Source organism: Hakea prostrata, chromosome 1 (assembly GCF_041222555.1).
Source record: "Hakea prostrata isolate BN-2017 chromosome 1, UWA_Hpros_2, whole genome shotgun sequence".
Classification (NCBI taxonomy): Eukaryota; Viridiplantae; Streptophyta; class Magnoliopsida; order Proteales; family Proteaceae; genus Hakea; species Hakea prostrata.
In genome coordinates this window covers 26496850-26514320 of record NC_142600.1, presented here as the reverse complement: position 1 = coordinate 26514320, position 17471 = coordinate 26496850, and the positions used below count along the sequence as shown (strand labels likewise).

General features: G+C 37.4%; 1 protein-coding gene and 1 pseudogene across 1 annotated transcript; both read left to right on the top strand.

Annotated features, from left to right (window-relative positions):
* Positions 1 to 5848: 5848 nt before the first annotated feature.
* Positions 5849 to 7917, top strand: LOC149028518 (putative UDP-glucuronate:xylan alpha-glucuronosyltransferase 5 pseudogene; annotated as a pseudogene).
* A 4624-nt stretch (positions 7918 to 12541) lies between these two features.
* On the top strand, positions 12542 to 16314 carry LOC149028517 (putative UDP-glucuronate:xylan alpha-glucuronosyltransferase 5). The gene is given in 3 exon segments (XM_089137306.1): positions 12542 to 12840; positions 12843 to 13490; positions 14761 to 16314. Coding segments are annotated over 3 exon segments (1836 nt in total). The 5' UTR covers positions 12542 to 12581; the 3' UTR covers positions 15690 to 16314.
* The last annotated feature ends 1157 nt before the right edge of the window (positions 16315 to 17471 follow it).

The window sequence follows — 17471 nt, the reverse complement described above, 5'->3', positions numbered from 1 at the left end:
CAATCCCGGGTAGGCATATGCCGAACCCGTAATCATGTCTTCTTCTTCTCTTGATACATGAATACCCTGCAGTCGGCCCCGTTTCTTAGGGCATGAAGTTTTGATTATACGGTCACCCACCCTATGGGAAAATAGCTGCTTAACAAGATCAATCTTCCAAATCCTTGCTTGCTGATCTATAAGGTCTGAAACCAGAAGAGATTCCATATAACTTAGAAAATAAGAGACTATCATCTACAAATAGTAAATGAGAAATAGGAGGAGCCCTATCTTTCACGTTGATACCTTTGACCAAATCATGAATCTCAGCCTAATGAATGAGAGAACTAAGGCCCTGGGAGCAAGGTTTAAAGTATCGGTATCGAGTATCATATCGGTTTGGTGATTTTAAGAGATGTATTGTCCTGCTCTGGCTAATGTATTTTAGTGTAATTCAATGGAGAGACGTATCGAGATGTATCGTATCGGTTTGGTCAAATATGGATACGTATCCGCTAGTATTGTATATATTGTGGGATACTTTAAACCTTGCCTGGGAGTATAAAATAAAGATTGCCGGGGATATAGGATTACTTTGTCTAATGCCTCGAGAAGGATAAATAGCATGACTACTTGACCCATTAATAAGAAGCTTGTAGGAAACATAAGTGACAATCTGCATTATCTAGAATAACCATTTAGGAGAGAAACCCAATCTTAACAACATGGGTTGTACAGAGGCCAAAACATGATGCAAAGCATCCTGATCCACGCCTTGAGAAGTAAAAGCTTCCATGAAATGATCCCTCAGGATTTGTGAAATAGAAGAAGGATCTGGGTCCAAGAACCATTCTTGTCTTGTAACCGAAGAATTCTATTAAAATGTCTCTTTGTTACTTCTTATGATGATTCCCTGGTTAAAAGGAAAAAAATAACATCTCACACACCTAGGAGGAGCAAATAATTCCAAATTGTATGGTGAGGATAAGGAGAATAATATAGGTAATTTTGGTGGCCATTCGTACCCCAAAATTATTATTTTACAAACATTGAATTCTCTTAAAAAAATTAGATTATTTTCTGTTGTTACCAGAAAATGAAACCGTAGTTTTCAACATGGGTTTTTTTGGGGTGGAGGTGGGCAAATAATGAGGGTCCAGATCACCTCCTATTGTAACATTGAGCTTTTTTTCACCATAAATATTGTGTGCGGCTCATGTGAGATCCATTGCCTTTAAATTATTTTATCATATCCCAACGTTGGCTTGCACATATTAAAAATATAGATAAATTTTGAAAATGACATGCTTATCATTACAAAATACATGTAAATTAGAGCATGAGGACCCCTAAGAAAAGAAAAATCTTACAAAATCAATATTACACACACATATGATTTCAACCCTAGAAGGCTAAATGCAAACCAAACAATTATGGTAGTTAGTTACCTTACATATTTCATTCATACTATTAAATCAAATAAAAGGAATAATAAGAAAATTGAGCAAGCGAAACAATATAGAATCAAATAAAAATGATAATAAAAAAAAATGGAGAAATAAAGAGAGAAAGATAAATGGAAATAGAGACAAAGAATTCTTGATTGTAGAGAAGATTTAGGAAAAAAAACTTCACCTTTAACTTTTCCAAGATGAGAGTAAAAATAGAAAGATGAAATAATAAATAAGTATAAGTAATAGGGATTATGAGTTAGGTTCTAATTGAGATTTAACTTCTTTTACCTTAAACTTAGGATTTTAATTGTAACTATTAAATAATAAAATGACATTTATAACTATTATCTTTATACTTTATGTTACATCAGGGGTTAGATGAAATATCCAAGGTCAAGAGACCGAGACAATAACAAAGAGGTATCGACTATGTGTAAGGGTGGAACTAGGGGTGTCAAAACCTAACCCGAACCGTTAAAACCGGCCCGAACCGGCCCGTTATAGCCCAAACCGGCTCGCATTGAAGCTTAATGGGCTGTGTTTGGGCTGAACAACCTCAGCCCGCAACGGTTTGGGCTGGGCCGGGCTAGCCCGAGTGCGGCCCGCTAGCACGAACCGTTTGACCCGAAACCAACCCGAACCAACCCATAAACCCGTTATAAACAAATAAAATAAAATAAATCTAAATGTAAGCCAAGAAAACCCCCAAGTTTCTATTTGTTTTCTTAATTGTTTTGCTTTGGAATATGAAAACAACATGCTTGTCAAAGCTTTCACCATTTGGAAGATGGGTTTAGTAAATATTTAGCAAATGTATTATCATTTGAAAATCTTTTAATGCTTTATTTTGATCCATTTTTACAAGTGTTAAGAAGGGAAAGGAGAATAGGCAAATGCAGCTCACTAAAATTCATCAAGATGCTAGATTTCTTTTGTATATTAGTTCTATAATTTTTACTTCTTTGTAGAAAAAGAATTTTTGGTTTTGAACACCCAACACAAGAGATTTGAAGAGAACTTAATGCTTATATGTGTTTACATGCTCTTCATAAATTCCACACATTAACAAAGTACTCAAAACATACCGTTAGTAAACCTGAACCCAAACCGTTAATAAACCCAATTCGAAACCGTTAGCCTAAACCGTTAGTCAGCCCGAACCCAAACCTCACCAGCCCAAAACCGGCCTGAAACCGTTATTTTCTTAATGGGCTGTGTTTGGGCTGAGTGCTTTTCAGCCCGAAACCGTTAGGCCCAGCCCAAAACCGGCCCAACCCGAACCGTTGACACCCTTAGGTGGAACACCTCACCAAGACGTAGAAAGAGCAAAACGACATGCACCCCTTTGCTAAAAAATCAGCAAAGTCGTTAACAATCCTAGGAATATGACTAAAAGAGATCTTACTCAAGCCAGATGAAATTTTCACAATATCTACAACGACACTCGTACTCATTCAATTTAAAGATGATTCAACTCCATGTATAGCAAGGACAACAGACAAGCAATCCAAATGTATGTGTATGTTGGTAGCTCCTAGTGATATCTTAAGTGGCTATTAGCCCATCTCTTATTTACCCAAAAAAAGTAGCCCATCTCTTATGGCTTCAAGCTCAACCATTGCTGCCGAGCTTCCGTATGTGTGCAATGAAACCTCCATTGGAGTCTCACATGATACAATACATCCTCGACCCCCTTTAGTAGACTTGTTGTCTTCATTGTTCTTTCTTTCTCCAAAAATTTTGATTATACTAACAGTAATTTAAATCTCGTTAGAATTTAACCATTGATTTTATCATATCTAATCATAATCATTGATTTTTTTTTTTTTTAATTCCTAAACTTTTACCTAAAATTTCAATTCCTATTAATAAAAATTTAAATATTGTTTAGAATTTCAACCATTAATTTTATCGGATCTAACTGTAATCAATTAATTTTATTTTTTCATTCCTAAACTTTTCATTCCTACTAATAGCAATTAAAATTTTAAGTTTTATTAGTTGGATGTTTAGAATTTCAGCCATTAATATTATTAGATAGAATCATAATTATCGATTTTCTTTTGTTTTACTTAATTTATGAAATTTGACTATTTTTCCCATATTTAGTTAATAGACTTCAAATTTATCTTTTTTCCTACAATTTCTCCCAGAATTTTAACCCCTATGCTTTATTTCAATATATATATATATATATCTCCCATATATATATAGCTATACTTTATATATATATATATATATTATAATTTACTTATATTTGTGTTGTCTATATTTTAGTCCTCCTATTAATTTACTTAAATTTTTAATGTGAACTCCAAGTTTGAAAATAATAAAATAATTCAGAGGTGGGACCCACGGTGGGTCTCGCATTGGCCCACATAATATGTATGGTGAAAAGACATTAGTGCTCATCCGACGACGAGGTAATCTAGACTCATTATTCGCCCCTCCAGTGTTCAATCCTGGCTTATCCCATGCACACAACTATATAAGGATAGCTTTGTATCCAATTGTAACCTTGTCGATCAGTGAAAGTTGAGGAGTTTGTCGAATGGTGTCTCCGAAATGAGACTAATGCCATGTGGCTGGGCTAGTAACCATTCTCCAAGGAGTGCCAAGCGGCTAGTCCGGAATCTGGATTCTGAGGAGAGTTAAGGGACTAGTCTAAAGACTGAATTCCGAAGAGAGCCAAGGCGTTGACAAATGACTAAGCTGAACCCGATTGACCTTGGAACGTACCGGTTCGAAAGTCTCAAAAATGGTTTGGCAGAACAACAATAATCATTAGTTGTTATGTACTAGTGCTCCACAAATCAACATCTTTTTTTGTGTCCTGTCTGTAAAATCAGCATCATGGATCTTCGGCATGTATATTAATATTGTCCAACCTCATTCGATGGTATATATGTCCATATACAAAGCCTGTGAGTATAGTCAAAATCTTCAAAAGATTATCAGAAAATTCAATAAAAAGCACCCCTATATATGTACATATCATTTCTATAATGTAACTAGATCAAGATTTTGATTTGATCATGAACAAACAACCTAACCTTGATGTTACATTAGGTCAATGGAGACTGTTGAGTGATTCTCAAATATTCAAAATAGGCTTTAGATCTCTTGATCCAATCATATATATATATACAATGCAGTGATTCATGCCCACCCTTTAGCATTTGATATTAACACATGTGAAAAATTGATAAAATTGCATGTTAGCTAATACCAATGAATGATAATACATGCAGAAATCCCGTCCACCATGGGGCCAATCTGTATGCACTCTAATCATGTTCCTCACATATATATGGAAAATATTTAGTGCCATCGTCATAGTTATCCTCTAAAATTAATGCCACTTCCAAAGTTATCCAACTTATCAGTTAGATTTTCTAGGGAAAAAAAATATCAATGACACCCATTGCAGTTAGGAAATCACAACTAATTACTGATATAGACAGCTATCTCTCAAGCACAGGTAAAGGTTCGGTCTCAATGGGAAAAAGGAGCACCAGGGTTTCACTCTCGCCTTTTGCAGGGAGTCCCCGACATCAGAAAGAGAAAGATCCACAAGTTAATCTTTTAAAAAACATCATAATACCCGTGAACTAAAAACCCTAAGCTCGACTCATCTTTGTCCACCCCTCTTCTTCCATTCTTACATCTTCTATATGATTTCTATTCTCCCATTTTTTATTTTCCTCTACTCCATTTTCTTCCGATATAAGTATAGCATTAAAAATGAATAAATAAAAGCTATTAGGACTAACAATGTTAGTAATAAAGGGTTTGCATGATATATTAGGTAAGTAGGATGACATGATGACATTAGTTTTAGGAAGTAACTGGGTGGCGTTGAAAATTTCCCTATATATACTTTATTAGTTGGAATTGGTATATATAACTTGTTGGTACCTTGGTAGGTCACATGAAGGGTGTGGCCTTTTCAGGTTCAAATTATATTCATTGTTATTGTCCATGGTCACCAAATTAGGAACAAACTATTAAATGGTTCATTTTGCATGCAATGGTAGACCAACTTCTTTTTGTGCCTTTTTATTTTTATTGATGAAAAAAGAAATGAATCAAATTAAGTTAATAAGAGATGGATTAAGCATAATTAGGGCAAGTTATGATATAAAATAGAAGTATTCAACTTCAGGATGTACTTGAATGTTCTCTATTGAATTCCAAAAGCTCTTTATCCTTTCGTTGGTTCCCTATGACCTTGAGAGATTGACAAAGTCTAAAAGAGATCAGTCTATGCGTCCATGAACAAGCCCTTGTATAACCCAAGTCAACTTTATTGCAGAGTTACTTCCTTTTATCAAGACAAACTCTTTTTTCATTTTTTGGGGTAAACAACAAAAACATAGACTTGAAGCTTTTACAATAGGACAAGGGGAGCTGAAATGGCGTCAAAGTCCAGAGGTTCAGTTCTCAGGTTCAAGCTCTTTGCCATCTTTTTTCTCTCACTCTCTCTCTTCCTTCTCATTCTAACCTCAACTTTCCTGCCAAAAACTCACCACATTGTGGTTCATCACCTGCAAAATCAGTTGTCTGGAGATGCATCCAACTGGGCAATTGAGAAACCTATCGAACTGCAAAAGAAACTGTTCCCTCCATATGATTTCATTGCCAAAGTCTTCAAAAGGGATGCCAAGATTGGTCTAGTGAACATAGAGGAAGGAGGAGAGGAAGAAGAAGAATGGGCGGCATTGGGAAGAACAAGTGTGGTTCGTTTTGATCGAGTTCGAGAAGAAATACAGTGGGAGGATTTGTTCCCTGAATGGATTGATGAAGAGGAGAAATGGAGACAACCCAGTTGCCCTGAGATCCCAATGCCAAGGTTCAAAGACTATGAAGAGTTTGACATTGTGGTAGCCAAGGTCTCCTGTGGAAATGGAGTTCAGAAACAAGGCAGAGGGTTAAGGGATGTTTTCAGGTTACAAGTTAACTTAGTGGTTGCTAATTTGGTAGTGAGAAGTGGCAAAAGATATTATGATGACCAAGAAGATCATACAATATATGCTGTGTTCATTGGGTCTTGTGAGCCCATGTGGGAAATCTTCAGGTGTGATGATCTCTTGATACATGAAGGTAACTCTTGGATTTACAGACCTGATCTGGGTAGACTATCACAAAAGGTGCATTTGCCTGTTGGATCCTGCAAACTTGCTTTACCTCATATGATACAAGGTGAGCCCATTCCATCCAATCTTCTCTTCATTGCTCATGTTTATGATCACAGATCCCTTCAACTTCCCAGGCTAGATAGCTAGCCAATAACTTAGTTCTTGTTGAAGAGGTTGTTTTGCTCTAATTAAGTTTAGCAGTGCAGTTAGCTTTACCAGTTACCAAGACTCTACTGGTCTTATTGTGAGGTAGTTGATGAGTTGCAACAAATTAAATGAGCCCCCAACCCTAAGCCTTTTTAATGGGCTTTTATGTTTCCCATTAGATTCTCCTCTACTAAAATTCAAACTTCATATAAGGAGGTTATGGTTGACATGCAGGTGAAAGAAGAATTAACTATGATTTCCCCGAACTGTATAACCCAATAACAGAGCAACCAAGAGAAGCCTATGTAACAGTTCTGCATTCATCAGAAGCATACGTATGTGGTGCCATGGCTTTAGCACAAAGCATAATCCAAACTGGCTCTTCCAAAGATCTCATCCTGCTGGCCGATCAATCCATCAGCAAGAGAACGCGAAAAGCTCTTCGGAAATCTGGCTGGAAAATCAAGAACATCAAGCGCATTCGAAACTCACTTGGCCGTAAAAATGCGTACAACGAGTGGAACTACAGCAAGATCCGGTTGTGGCAATTAGTCGAATACGATAGGGTCATATTCATAGACTCTGATTCAATTGTTCTGAAGAACATGGATAAATTTTTTGAGTCAGCCGAATTATCAGCTGTAGGAAATGATAAATTTCTATTCAACAGTGGGATCATGTTGATCGAGCCATCAATGTGTGTGTTCAAGTCATTGATGAAGAAAAGACATCAACTGGTTTCTTACAATGGAGGAGATCAAGGCTTCCTCAATGAAGCTTTCACATGGTGGCACCGTTGGCCTTCAAGATTGAATTATTTGAAGGTCTTCATCAATGGGTCGAGAGGGAAAGATGGCATAAAGCATCATCATCATCATCATCATCATCATCAAGTGCCGGAGAATGTGTATGGTATCCATTATTTGGGCTTGAAACCATGGATGTGCTATAGAGACTATGATTGTAACTGGGATAGGCTGGATTATCAACGTTTTGCTAGCGATTGGGTTCATCACAGGTGGTGGAAAGTCTATGACGCCATGCCTGCGGGGTTGCAGAAGTATTGTGGTCTTACAGAGCGCATGGATGCGAGGATCAACAAGTGGAGAAGTAGAGCACAGATCTATAATTTGTCCAATGGACACTGGGAGATACAAGTGAAAGATCCTAGACAGATTCTCGCTTCACATTCCAGCTGAAACGGTTAGAATTGTAACTCCATGGATCGGAATACTTTAATGTTAAGATAAATTTACATTACTAAAAAAAAAATAAAAAATGTTAAGATAAATTTATTGAGTTTTTTTCATTGTATCCACTTATGTAGTTCTAAATTCTGTACAGTTAAGTGGAAAAATTTTCAAATTATTCATTTTTCACTTTTTTGAAAATTTTAAGTTACCTATTTTTAAGTTTCCTACATTTGACATTTAGTTTTTCAAATTTTAGTGGTCAACTATCCAAATACTCTTCCCCCATGTAAATGACCATAATACCCTTCTCATACTGAATCCTTAGGTGGGTGAAGGGATCACTCATCTTCTTCCTATACCTACCCACCACCCCTCCTCTACCAAAGCTCACCGCCGGTCGAATCCTCATGTTTGATTCCAATTTTTTTGACGGAAAAGACAATTCTAGGATTTCACTCTCTCATGCAAAAAATATCAAACCCATAAAACAAATTAATCCACAAAGCTCTCTGAATGTGTTTTTTCCCCATTTTCCTTCTTTGTCGATCTAATTTTTGGGTTGTGGTTGAATGATTGTGGTGGGTGTTTGAGGCGGAGATGGTTTAAGTTTAGGATTTGAGATTGATATGGAGCCAATGAGGATGAATAGGAAAAGGAAGGAGAAGGACCACAAAGAAACTGAGCATTGCTTGTTTGATTTAGAACCAAAATCACCTTCTTAAACTTAGAAACTATCTATGATTTCTTTGTGATCTAATTGGTTCTACTATTGTGAGTTATGAGAATTTTGATTGGAAAATATATGAATAAGATGTTCCAGCTCTTTTGTCCAACCAAAGCAGCTTCTTGGATAGTGATCTACTCATCCATATTTGAATACCCTAGTGTTAAGGCAACCTAGAGGGGGGGGGGTGAATAGGTTGCAACTAGTGGACTTGTCTAATTTTTCGATTTAATTGCAAATACAAAGTAAATTGTAGATTTAAATGATAACTAAATAATGCAATCAATCTACAAGACAAGTATTTTTTAGTGGTTCAACTTTGCAAGTCTACTCTACTCTTTTTTTGGCCTCAAGAGAGTATTCCACTAGTGATTTTCTTTTAATATAATGGGTAGAGATCAAACCCTTTACAATCTATGTTCAATAGGGCAAGAGCACCCTTTACAATCTTTGTTCTAAGTAGGGTGAGAACACCCTCTACCAATTCTAATCAACCTAGACTAGAATTGAACAATCAATATAATTTGAAGAATTTGAAGCTATTAGCTAACAAGCGAGTGTGATACTTTACCCCTTATGTGAGTATGATACAATGATATGAATGCTCAATGGAAGATATGCACAACTAATGAAGTCCCAATGACCTTTAGTCACTCCAAGCTTTACTCTAATGAGCTTGCTTGACAACTTTTGAATGCCCATCAAAGTTGAGTGAAGTTGGAAGGCAAATGATCAATGCTTGTTCATCAATTTGAGAGCTTTGAAAGTTGTGAGGTAGTAAATATATGCTCAATAGGCAAGGTAGAAGTTCTCAAATGGGAGTGATTGGGCTTATAAAGATGGCATTCAATTGCTTGGCTCAACCTCCCAACAGATAGAAATTTCTATGAAATTTCAATCTAGATGGAGATCCGTTTCAAATTTTAGCCGCTAAAAATAGTCGTTGGGTTAAGTAAGGACCAGACGGACGTCCGTCTTACTAGATTTTTGTCTAGCTAGATAGAAAATTCGTTTGGCACTTAGTGACCAGACGGATGTCCGTCTACAGCACAGAGTGCACAAGTAGGTTTGGACAAGGACTTGATTGGGTTTTTGGTATTTCTAGCCAACTCTAAGCCTCATACACTCTCCTAATATGTCTTAGGTCAGTCTAGTGACATAATATGCATATAATTTGATGCGATTACATATAAGTGCATATGTATGTGTCCTAAGTCCCGAATTCATCTAAGTTTTGAACTTGACTTGATTTCCCATCTTCTTGTGCTTTGATCTTGATGCTCATCTTGATCTTGGTTCATTGTCCAAGATTACTTGAGCTTGACTTGGGCTTGAACATTTGGTGAGTTTGGTCCAATAAATCGGATTTGGTCAATTTGTTTTAGTAATGAGTTGGACAATCACAACTTAATGTAGACATTGGTAATTTATGTTTGTTATCATCAAAACTAATAGAGGTTGATGTGGCAATACTGACATGGCATTCCCCACCACCTAGCAAGTCGACTGTGTCACCATTAGAGACAATGAAGAAAAAGGATCAAAAGGAAGGAGATGGAATCCAACAGGAGGAGAAGACTTGACAAAACTAAGAGAGACATAGAAGAAAACTAAGGGTTGTCGACAGAGGAGGGTTGGTGGGGTTTCCGGCTAATTAAGTGTACCTAAGGGATGGGCACATATCAAGCAAGAGTGGCATTATGGTCATTTACATGTGTGAGGGGTATTTTGGACGGTTGACTACTAAGATTTGAAAAACTAATGATCAAACTTAGGAGACTTAACAATGGGTAACTTGAAATTTTCTCCACTTAAGTGAGAGTCAAGAATTTAAGCTCAACTTAAGTGAACCCCATGAAAAAAATCTCAAATTTATTTTATTAAAAATAATTATTTGTTAATCAAGAGATGAAGAGGAGGAACGCATTAGGGAGGGTGATTTTGAGACATCACCCTGCAATGATTGGTAGTCCCTTAAGTGATGTTTAATTTCCACGGATCCAATGTAATTGATAAAATTCTGAGTGGAAAGTATTTTTATTTTTTTGGTAAAAATGGAATGGACTGTCAATAATTCAATAAGAAGTGTGTTTCAAGCAACATGCAGTAGTGGCCTAGTGGGAATTGAATTTAACCTTTGTGTTGATTATTTCTAATAGAAATGAGATTTTTTGTGTAGAATTGTACAGCTCAAATTCTCTCCATCCAGGTGCATTCTACATCTAAAATTTTGTCTTATAGTTCACCTAACAATAAGTGGGCACAAGGTGTATGTGTCACATAGATGTAACATAACATTAAATTGAGTAGAAGGTAGGAGATAGGTGGAGGAAATCCAAATCTAAAACTGTATCATCTCAAACTGTTCAAAAAATGGAACGGTGTAGTTTTAAAAAATGACTTCTATTGCAGTACGATATGATAAGGGTTTTGGGTGTGATACTGATTTTTTTTAGCCAAGGGTGTGATACTGATTGTATATAAAGTAATCGTTTTTTACCCTTTATACTCGTGTGATACTGATAGTATATATTAAAGTAATTGTTTTTGTACCATTTATACCATTTTGTACTATATAAGTATATAACTGTTATGGGTGACCTGAAGGGAACCACCAAATTAGAATGGTTCGGTTGACCCAACCCGACGGTTTGGCGGTTCAAACAAATTAATGTTGCTCGCTAGCTGGAACAAGGGACTTCTCGGATGACGAAGGGCGGTACAAGAGCGGCTCGCTGAGCCTAGATGCCTCAGACATCCAGTGGCCCAATGTCTTTTCAACAAAGCCAACAGCCTTTGGGGATCTTGATATCTCCTCGTTGGCGGTGCTTCTTAGCATTAATTTCAACAATAAATGTCTGGGACGGCTTGGATGCTCCACATTCGCTCTAAGACTGCCATGAGGATAGCGACATCACTCTTTGTCTCCTTAACCAAGGAACAATGTCACATCAAGCCGATACCTGAGTTGACTCCTTGATTATAAAAGGTGCTCACAGCAGCCCTGTGGACTGCGGTTGCCAAAGGAGGACGTCACCAGGATACAAAAGCCATCTCCACCGTTGAGCTCCATCACGAAAGGTCAGTCGGCCTTCGCAGGCAAGGAAGGGTCACAGGTTCGTTATAAATAGTAGTGGCGACACTCTCAAGTATAACCAGAGCTTCTCCAGCCATTACTCTCTTTCATAACTCCATGAAAAACATTCATTCGTGAATCTTTATCATTTATTCTGCAAGCATTGATTCCCAGCTTCTTCCTTAAGATTGACTTAATCATTGGAGGTGGTTTCCCGTCCTCTGAGGCAGCCCAGTCTCACTTTTGCTTTGCTTTTAGGAAGCTGAGGAGGACCAAGACCAAGGAGAACCGGGGTTGGTCGAGAAGATTGATCTTCCCTCAACAATAACAAAACCGTATTTTATAATTTAATTATCTATATAACCTGTTTTTGTATCAAAATCATATTGTAATGTAACGGTTTTGTAAATATAAATACAAAATGGTAAGGTATGATTTCCGTATTGATTTTTTTTTTTACCATGCAGAAACCGTATCATTGACATCCTTTCACATTGATTGGTAATCGATTTCTGGAAATTGAAAACCAGGACTGATTCGATCGGATCCGATCTTGGGTTTTTAAACTCTGGTCTGGTCCCCCTTTCTTGGATCATTAATGAGGCCTTGTGTATTCATTAAGTTAATAGGACTGCATGATGGAGTAGGAAAAGATAAAAGTGAGAGAGAGATGCACCACATGCAGGTCCACAGCACAGCACAGCACCAGCATCATTTTCCAACCACTCTCTCCTTAATCCAGATGGTCATATCACATGCTCCTTTCTACTTTCATGACACTTAAGAAGATTAATGCTTGCTTGCTTGCTTTTGCTTCCACTTCCACTTTCTTGACAACCTCTACCAGACCAACTAAGATATAACAAAAATATGGGTGTCAAGAAAATCAAGAAGATCCATGCCGCCGCCTCTAACTTGAATCCGAATAAGCTTCTCTTCTTCTTTCTTCTCTCCCTCTCTCTCTTCCTTCTACTCCTCAGGTTCTTCTCCTCACATCTGATCTTGTTAAACAATATTAGCACTACTACTCCTGATCAAGATCAAGATCCCACCAACTGTCTTCAACATCAACTACAAGATCATGATCATGATGATGATGAAGATCCAGATGATCAGGTTCCCCTTAATCAGTCCCCTCGCCGCCGCCGCCGCCATCACCACCAAAGCCACAGCTCATGCTACTGGTTGACGAAGTGTTACAGCAACTCAAAGAGAGAGCTGGGAACACCAAGATTGGATTGGTAAACTTTAGCGAAAGAGAAAGAGAAGCATGGGATGAACTGGCGAGTACCGATCAGACTAGTTTAATAAGTTTTGATCCAGTGAAAGAGGAGGTGAGATGGGAAGACTTATTCCCTGAATGGATCAATGAGGAAAGATGGCCATTACCCAGATGCCCAGAAATTCCCATGCCGGCTTTCGAAGAATACGGTGAGTTAGACATGGTGGTGGCCAGAATTTCCTGTGAAAACACAGAGAAGACCAACAAGAAAGGGGTGAGAGATGCGATTAGGCTGCAAGTGAATCTAGTTGTCGCTAATTTGATTGTAAAGAATGGTCGTCGACGGAGTAAAGAAGATGATGACGACGGCGGAGGGCGGCCGGTGTTCGCCGTGTTCGTGGGATCTTGCGAGCCGATGTGGGAGATTTTCAGGTGTGATGATCTGTTGAGACACGAAGGAGATTTCTGGGTCTACAAACCAGACTTGAAGAGGTTGAAAGGGGTGGTTGAAATGCCTGTGGGGACTTGCAGACTTGCTATACCTTACGTCAAGCAAGGTTCATTTTTCTTCTTACGACTTCTTCTCTCCTTTATTATTTTTATTATTTGAATATTAGAATATATTTATTTTTCCTCTTACGACACCACAACCCATGTGATAATTTATTAATTTTCTATCTTTAAGTTAACTCTTTCTAAATTGTCGGCGCATACGTGTCCCAAGAATTTGAAAAAACACTAGTCAAGTTAGGGTTGTGGTGTCAATGTGTTGAAATAGGTTGGGTCAGTCATATTTATTTTATTTTGGTAAGGGTTGGTTCAGTCTAAACCTTAACTTCTCATCAACCCAAACCCAATCAAACCAGACCCTGGCAGGGTTCTCTTAAGCCCTATTCATATAGGAAAGAAATGACAAGCCAGAGAAAGGGGTAGAGGTGTCAATTTGATTCAAATCCGACCGTATAAAATTGTATCATATTGAACCGACTGATACGGTATGGTCTTTAAAATGGTTGACGATTTGATATGGTAATGTACTAGCTTCGCATGTCATATCAATGGTATATATTGAAACGATACTAAATAATGTTATTTACATATCAAAACCATATTGTATCATTTACTTATAGTTTTGTACTACTCTTGTATTGTTTTTATATAGTGTAGATATCAAGAGCATACGATACTATCTAATTATATATTCATACCATTTTTGTACCGAAGTTAACCAATGGTATGATGAGGGTTTGCAAATTTAGATACAAAAATGGTACTATATGATTTCAGTTTTGGGTGCCAAGTTTCTATACCCTACCAATTAATTGTCATGCATTACCGATGCCGTATTGTTTGACATTCTGAGAAGGGAGGGGTTGCTTGTAGGGTTAGTTTGTCGAGGGACGAGAAGATGAGAAGGGTAGTTTTGTCATTTTAGAATGTTTTACTTAAGGATACATATATATTATAGCAAATTGCACTGGCACCCCAAAATGGAAGCCTCAAATCACTAACACTTCAGTTTATATTTAAAAAGCCCAGAGACCCCAAAAATTGATTTTTCATTAGATATATTTGTCAGATTTATCACTAAAAATAATTAAATTACTGCTTATTTTCAAAAAATATCCCTATAATAAACAATGCCTAAAATATTTTCAGTGATAAATTAAACAAATATATCCAATAAAAATTCAAATTTAGGGTCTTTGTGCTTTTTAAACATAAAGTGAGGTGTCAATGTAATTTGTTCTATATATTATGGTAATGTTTTAGAAGGGTATTAGTTCTTGATGATATTAAGCTGTTGTTGATGTGTTTGAGATGCAGGTGATGGAAGAATAAAGTACCTGTTCTCAAAGCTTGGGAATCCCATAGACCACCCAAGAGAAGCCTATGTAACAATTCTCCATTCTTCTGAGGCTTATGTCTGTGGTGCCATAGCGTTAGCCCAAAGCATAATCCTTACCAAATCCACCAAAGATCTGGTCCTCCTTGCTGACAAATCCATTACCAAGAGAAGCAAGCGTGCACTCATAGCTGCTGGATGGAAGATAAAGCACATTGAGAGGATTCAAAGCCCATATGCAGAGAAAGATGCTTACAATGAATGGAACTACAGTAAGCTTAGAATGTGGCTACTCACTGAGTATGATAAGATCATCTTCATAGATTCTGATCTTATTGTAGTCAAGAACATGGATAGTTTCTTTGCGAATTCACAATTATCGGCTGTTGGGAATGACAACATACTCTTCAACTCTGGTGTGATGCTGATAGAACCCTCACAGTGTATGTTTGAGAAGTTAATGCAGAAGAGATTCACCTTGGCTTCTTATAACGGAGGAGATCAAGGCTTCCTCAATGAAGCCTTTACATGGTGGCATCGTTGGCCTAAGACATTGAATTACTTGAAGATTTTTGATGATCAGGAAAATGTGACTGAACGCAGAATCCCAGAATCTGTATATGCCATTCATTATTTGGGTTTGAAGCCATGGACGTGTTACAGAGATTATGACTGCAATTGGGATGTCTTGGATCACCATCTTTATGCAAGTGATTTAGTTCACAAGAGGTGGTGGCAAGTCTATGATGCCATGCCCAAGAGACTGCGTGGATTTTGTGGTCTCTCTAGGTTTATGGATTCAAGCCTGAGAATGCAAAGAGCTTGGGCAAAGAAAGCCAAGTTGCCTGATGGGCATTGGAAGATCAAGGTAAAGGATCCGCGAGGGCATCGACGATCAATGATCTTATGACAAATTAACTAATTTTGTTGATCGATGATTCTGGTTTCTTTATTAAGATATATAAGCTTTAATTTGATGCCCAGGAGGTTGCACTTGGTCCGGGTATTGTCTATTGTGAAGATCTACAGTTTTTTATACACGAATTTGATTGATTTGATTATACCTTCGGCTGTAAATTGGTTCTACAGTGTTTGGGTTGAACTTGAATGTCTCTATGATGATTTCAAATTCCAAGTTGAGAGACCAGTCACTGTTCATGGAAATGGAAGTCCTTGTTGTGCTTTGGTTGGTGGAGCCAGTGACAGTTACTGCCAACCACTGTTATAAGCTTTGCTTTGAAGAGAAGGGTGATGTAGGAGAAGATAATTATTCTTTGTGACCAATTTAAAAGAACCTTTTCACCTCCACCACCGTGTGCAGAGGGTACTTTCTGTATATGTATATTCATACATGAACAAATATGAACCATTGGATTATTGGACTGTATATTTAAATAAGAATTGAAGCATGTATTAATTAATTGTAGGGTTGCTCGATTCGACTTTCATTGATGGTATATGTAATATCTCCGTCTGCTATATATAAAAACGTCTTTGTACCAAGAAACAAATGTATTAATTAGTCCGAATTCCAATTCTAGGCTTTTAATTTAGGACTAAAGAAAATTGTGCACTTCCCTTATATAATAAAAAAGAGAGAAAAAAAAAGGTTAATTAATTTTAATACATACGTTAAAACAAACACCATGAAATAACAAATTAAAATAGAAACAAAGCGAAAACACATAAAGATGATTTAGTCTGGTTCACACGCTAATGTTGTATGTTATGTCCATAGGCGAAGATGAAGGGGTTTTTAACTATATAGAACAAAAACAGAAAAATATTTCATAATCAATTGTCAAGAACAACGTTACAAGAACTCTCACTCAAAACCTTATCCGAAAATTTCAAATCTCTCAATAATATAGTAGAGGAATATAAGATACATATATGTACACTCTAATTGGATAAACGAGTCGATCCATTGGGTTGGGGCATAAACCCTTACACCCGCTCCATAGATCAATCAAGATTAGTAATAGGCCCAAACCTTTTGCTTCTATTACAGATCTCCCAAATGGGTCATTCGGGTTGCCTCCCAAAATATATTGGTGTAGGTTCATTTTTCAAATCGGATACAAGAATTCGAGTTATAGCATAACAAAAACTTAATATTTCAATGCCCTACACACAATGGGGTTTCTTTGAAGCATACATTTGATAATGGTATCAAAGAAAAGTTCTAACATTTTTTTGTTCTTAGAGGATAGGGGAATAGGTGGTGGGTGTTTGTTAAAGTGGCTTATTCTTTTGTTCTTTAAAGATGAATCGGTAAGAGAAGTGGTTGAACAATGGTTTTTATAAGAATATAGAGCTCATTCTATCGAGGGAATAAAAACTTGATGAAATGGTTCCGACGATAAACGTCTCCCTAGACTACCCCTACCCCACCTCATCCCTGCTCATAAGGGTCCGAATCCTCATCCCGTCGGGGGAGCATAGACTACTCTCTGACGGCTTTCCAACCACACAAACACGTGTGGGGCCCACAGGTGAAAAACACTTTTGAAAAAATAAAAAAAACTTCAAATTTTCACCTGTGGGCCCCACACGTGTTTGTGAGGTTGGAAAGCCGTCGGGGAGCAGTCTGTGCTCCCCGACGAGGTGAGGATCCGGATTCGCTCATAAGCCCATTCTACCTCTCTCCTACCCCATGCCCTTACATTTTTTTTTGGTAAGCCCCATTCCC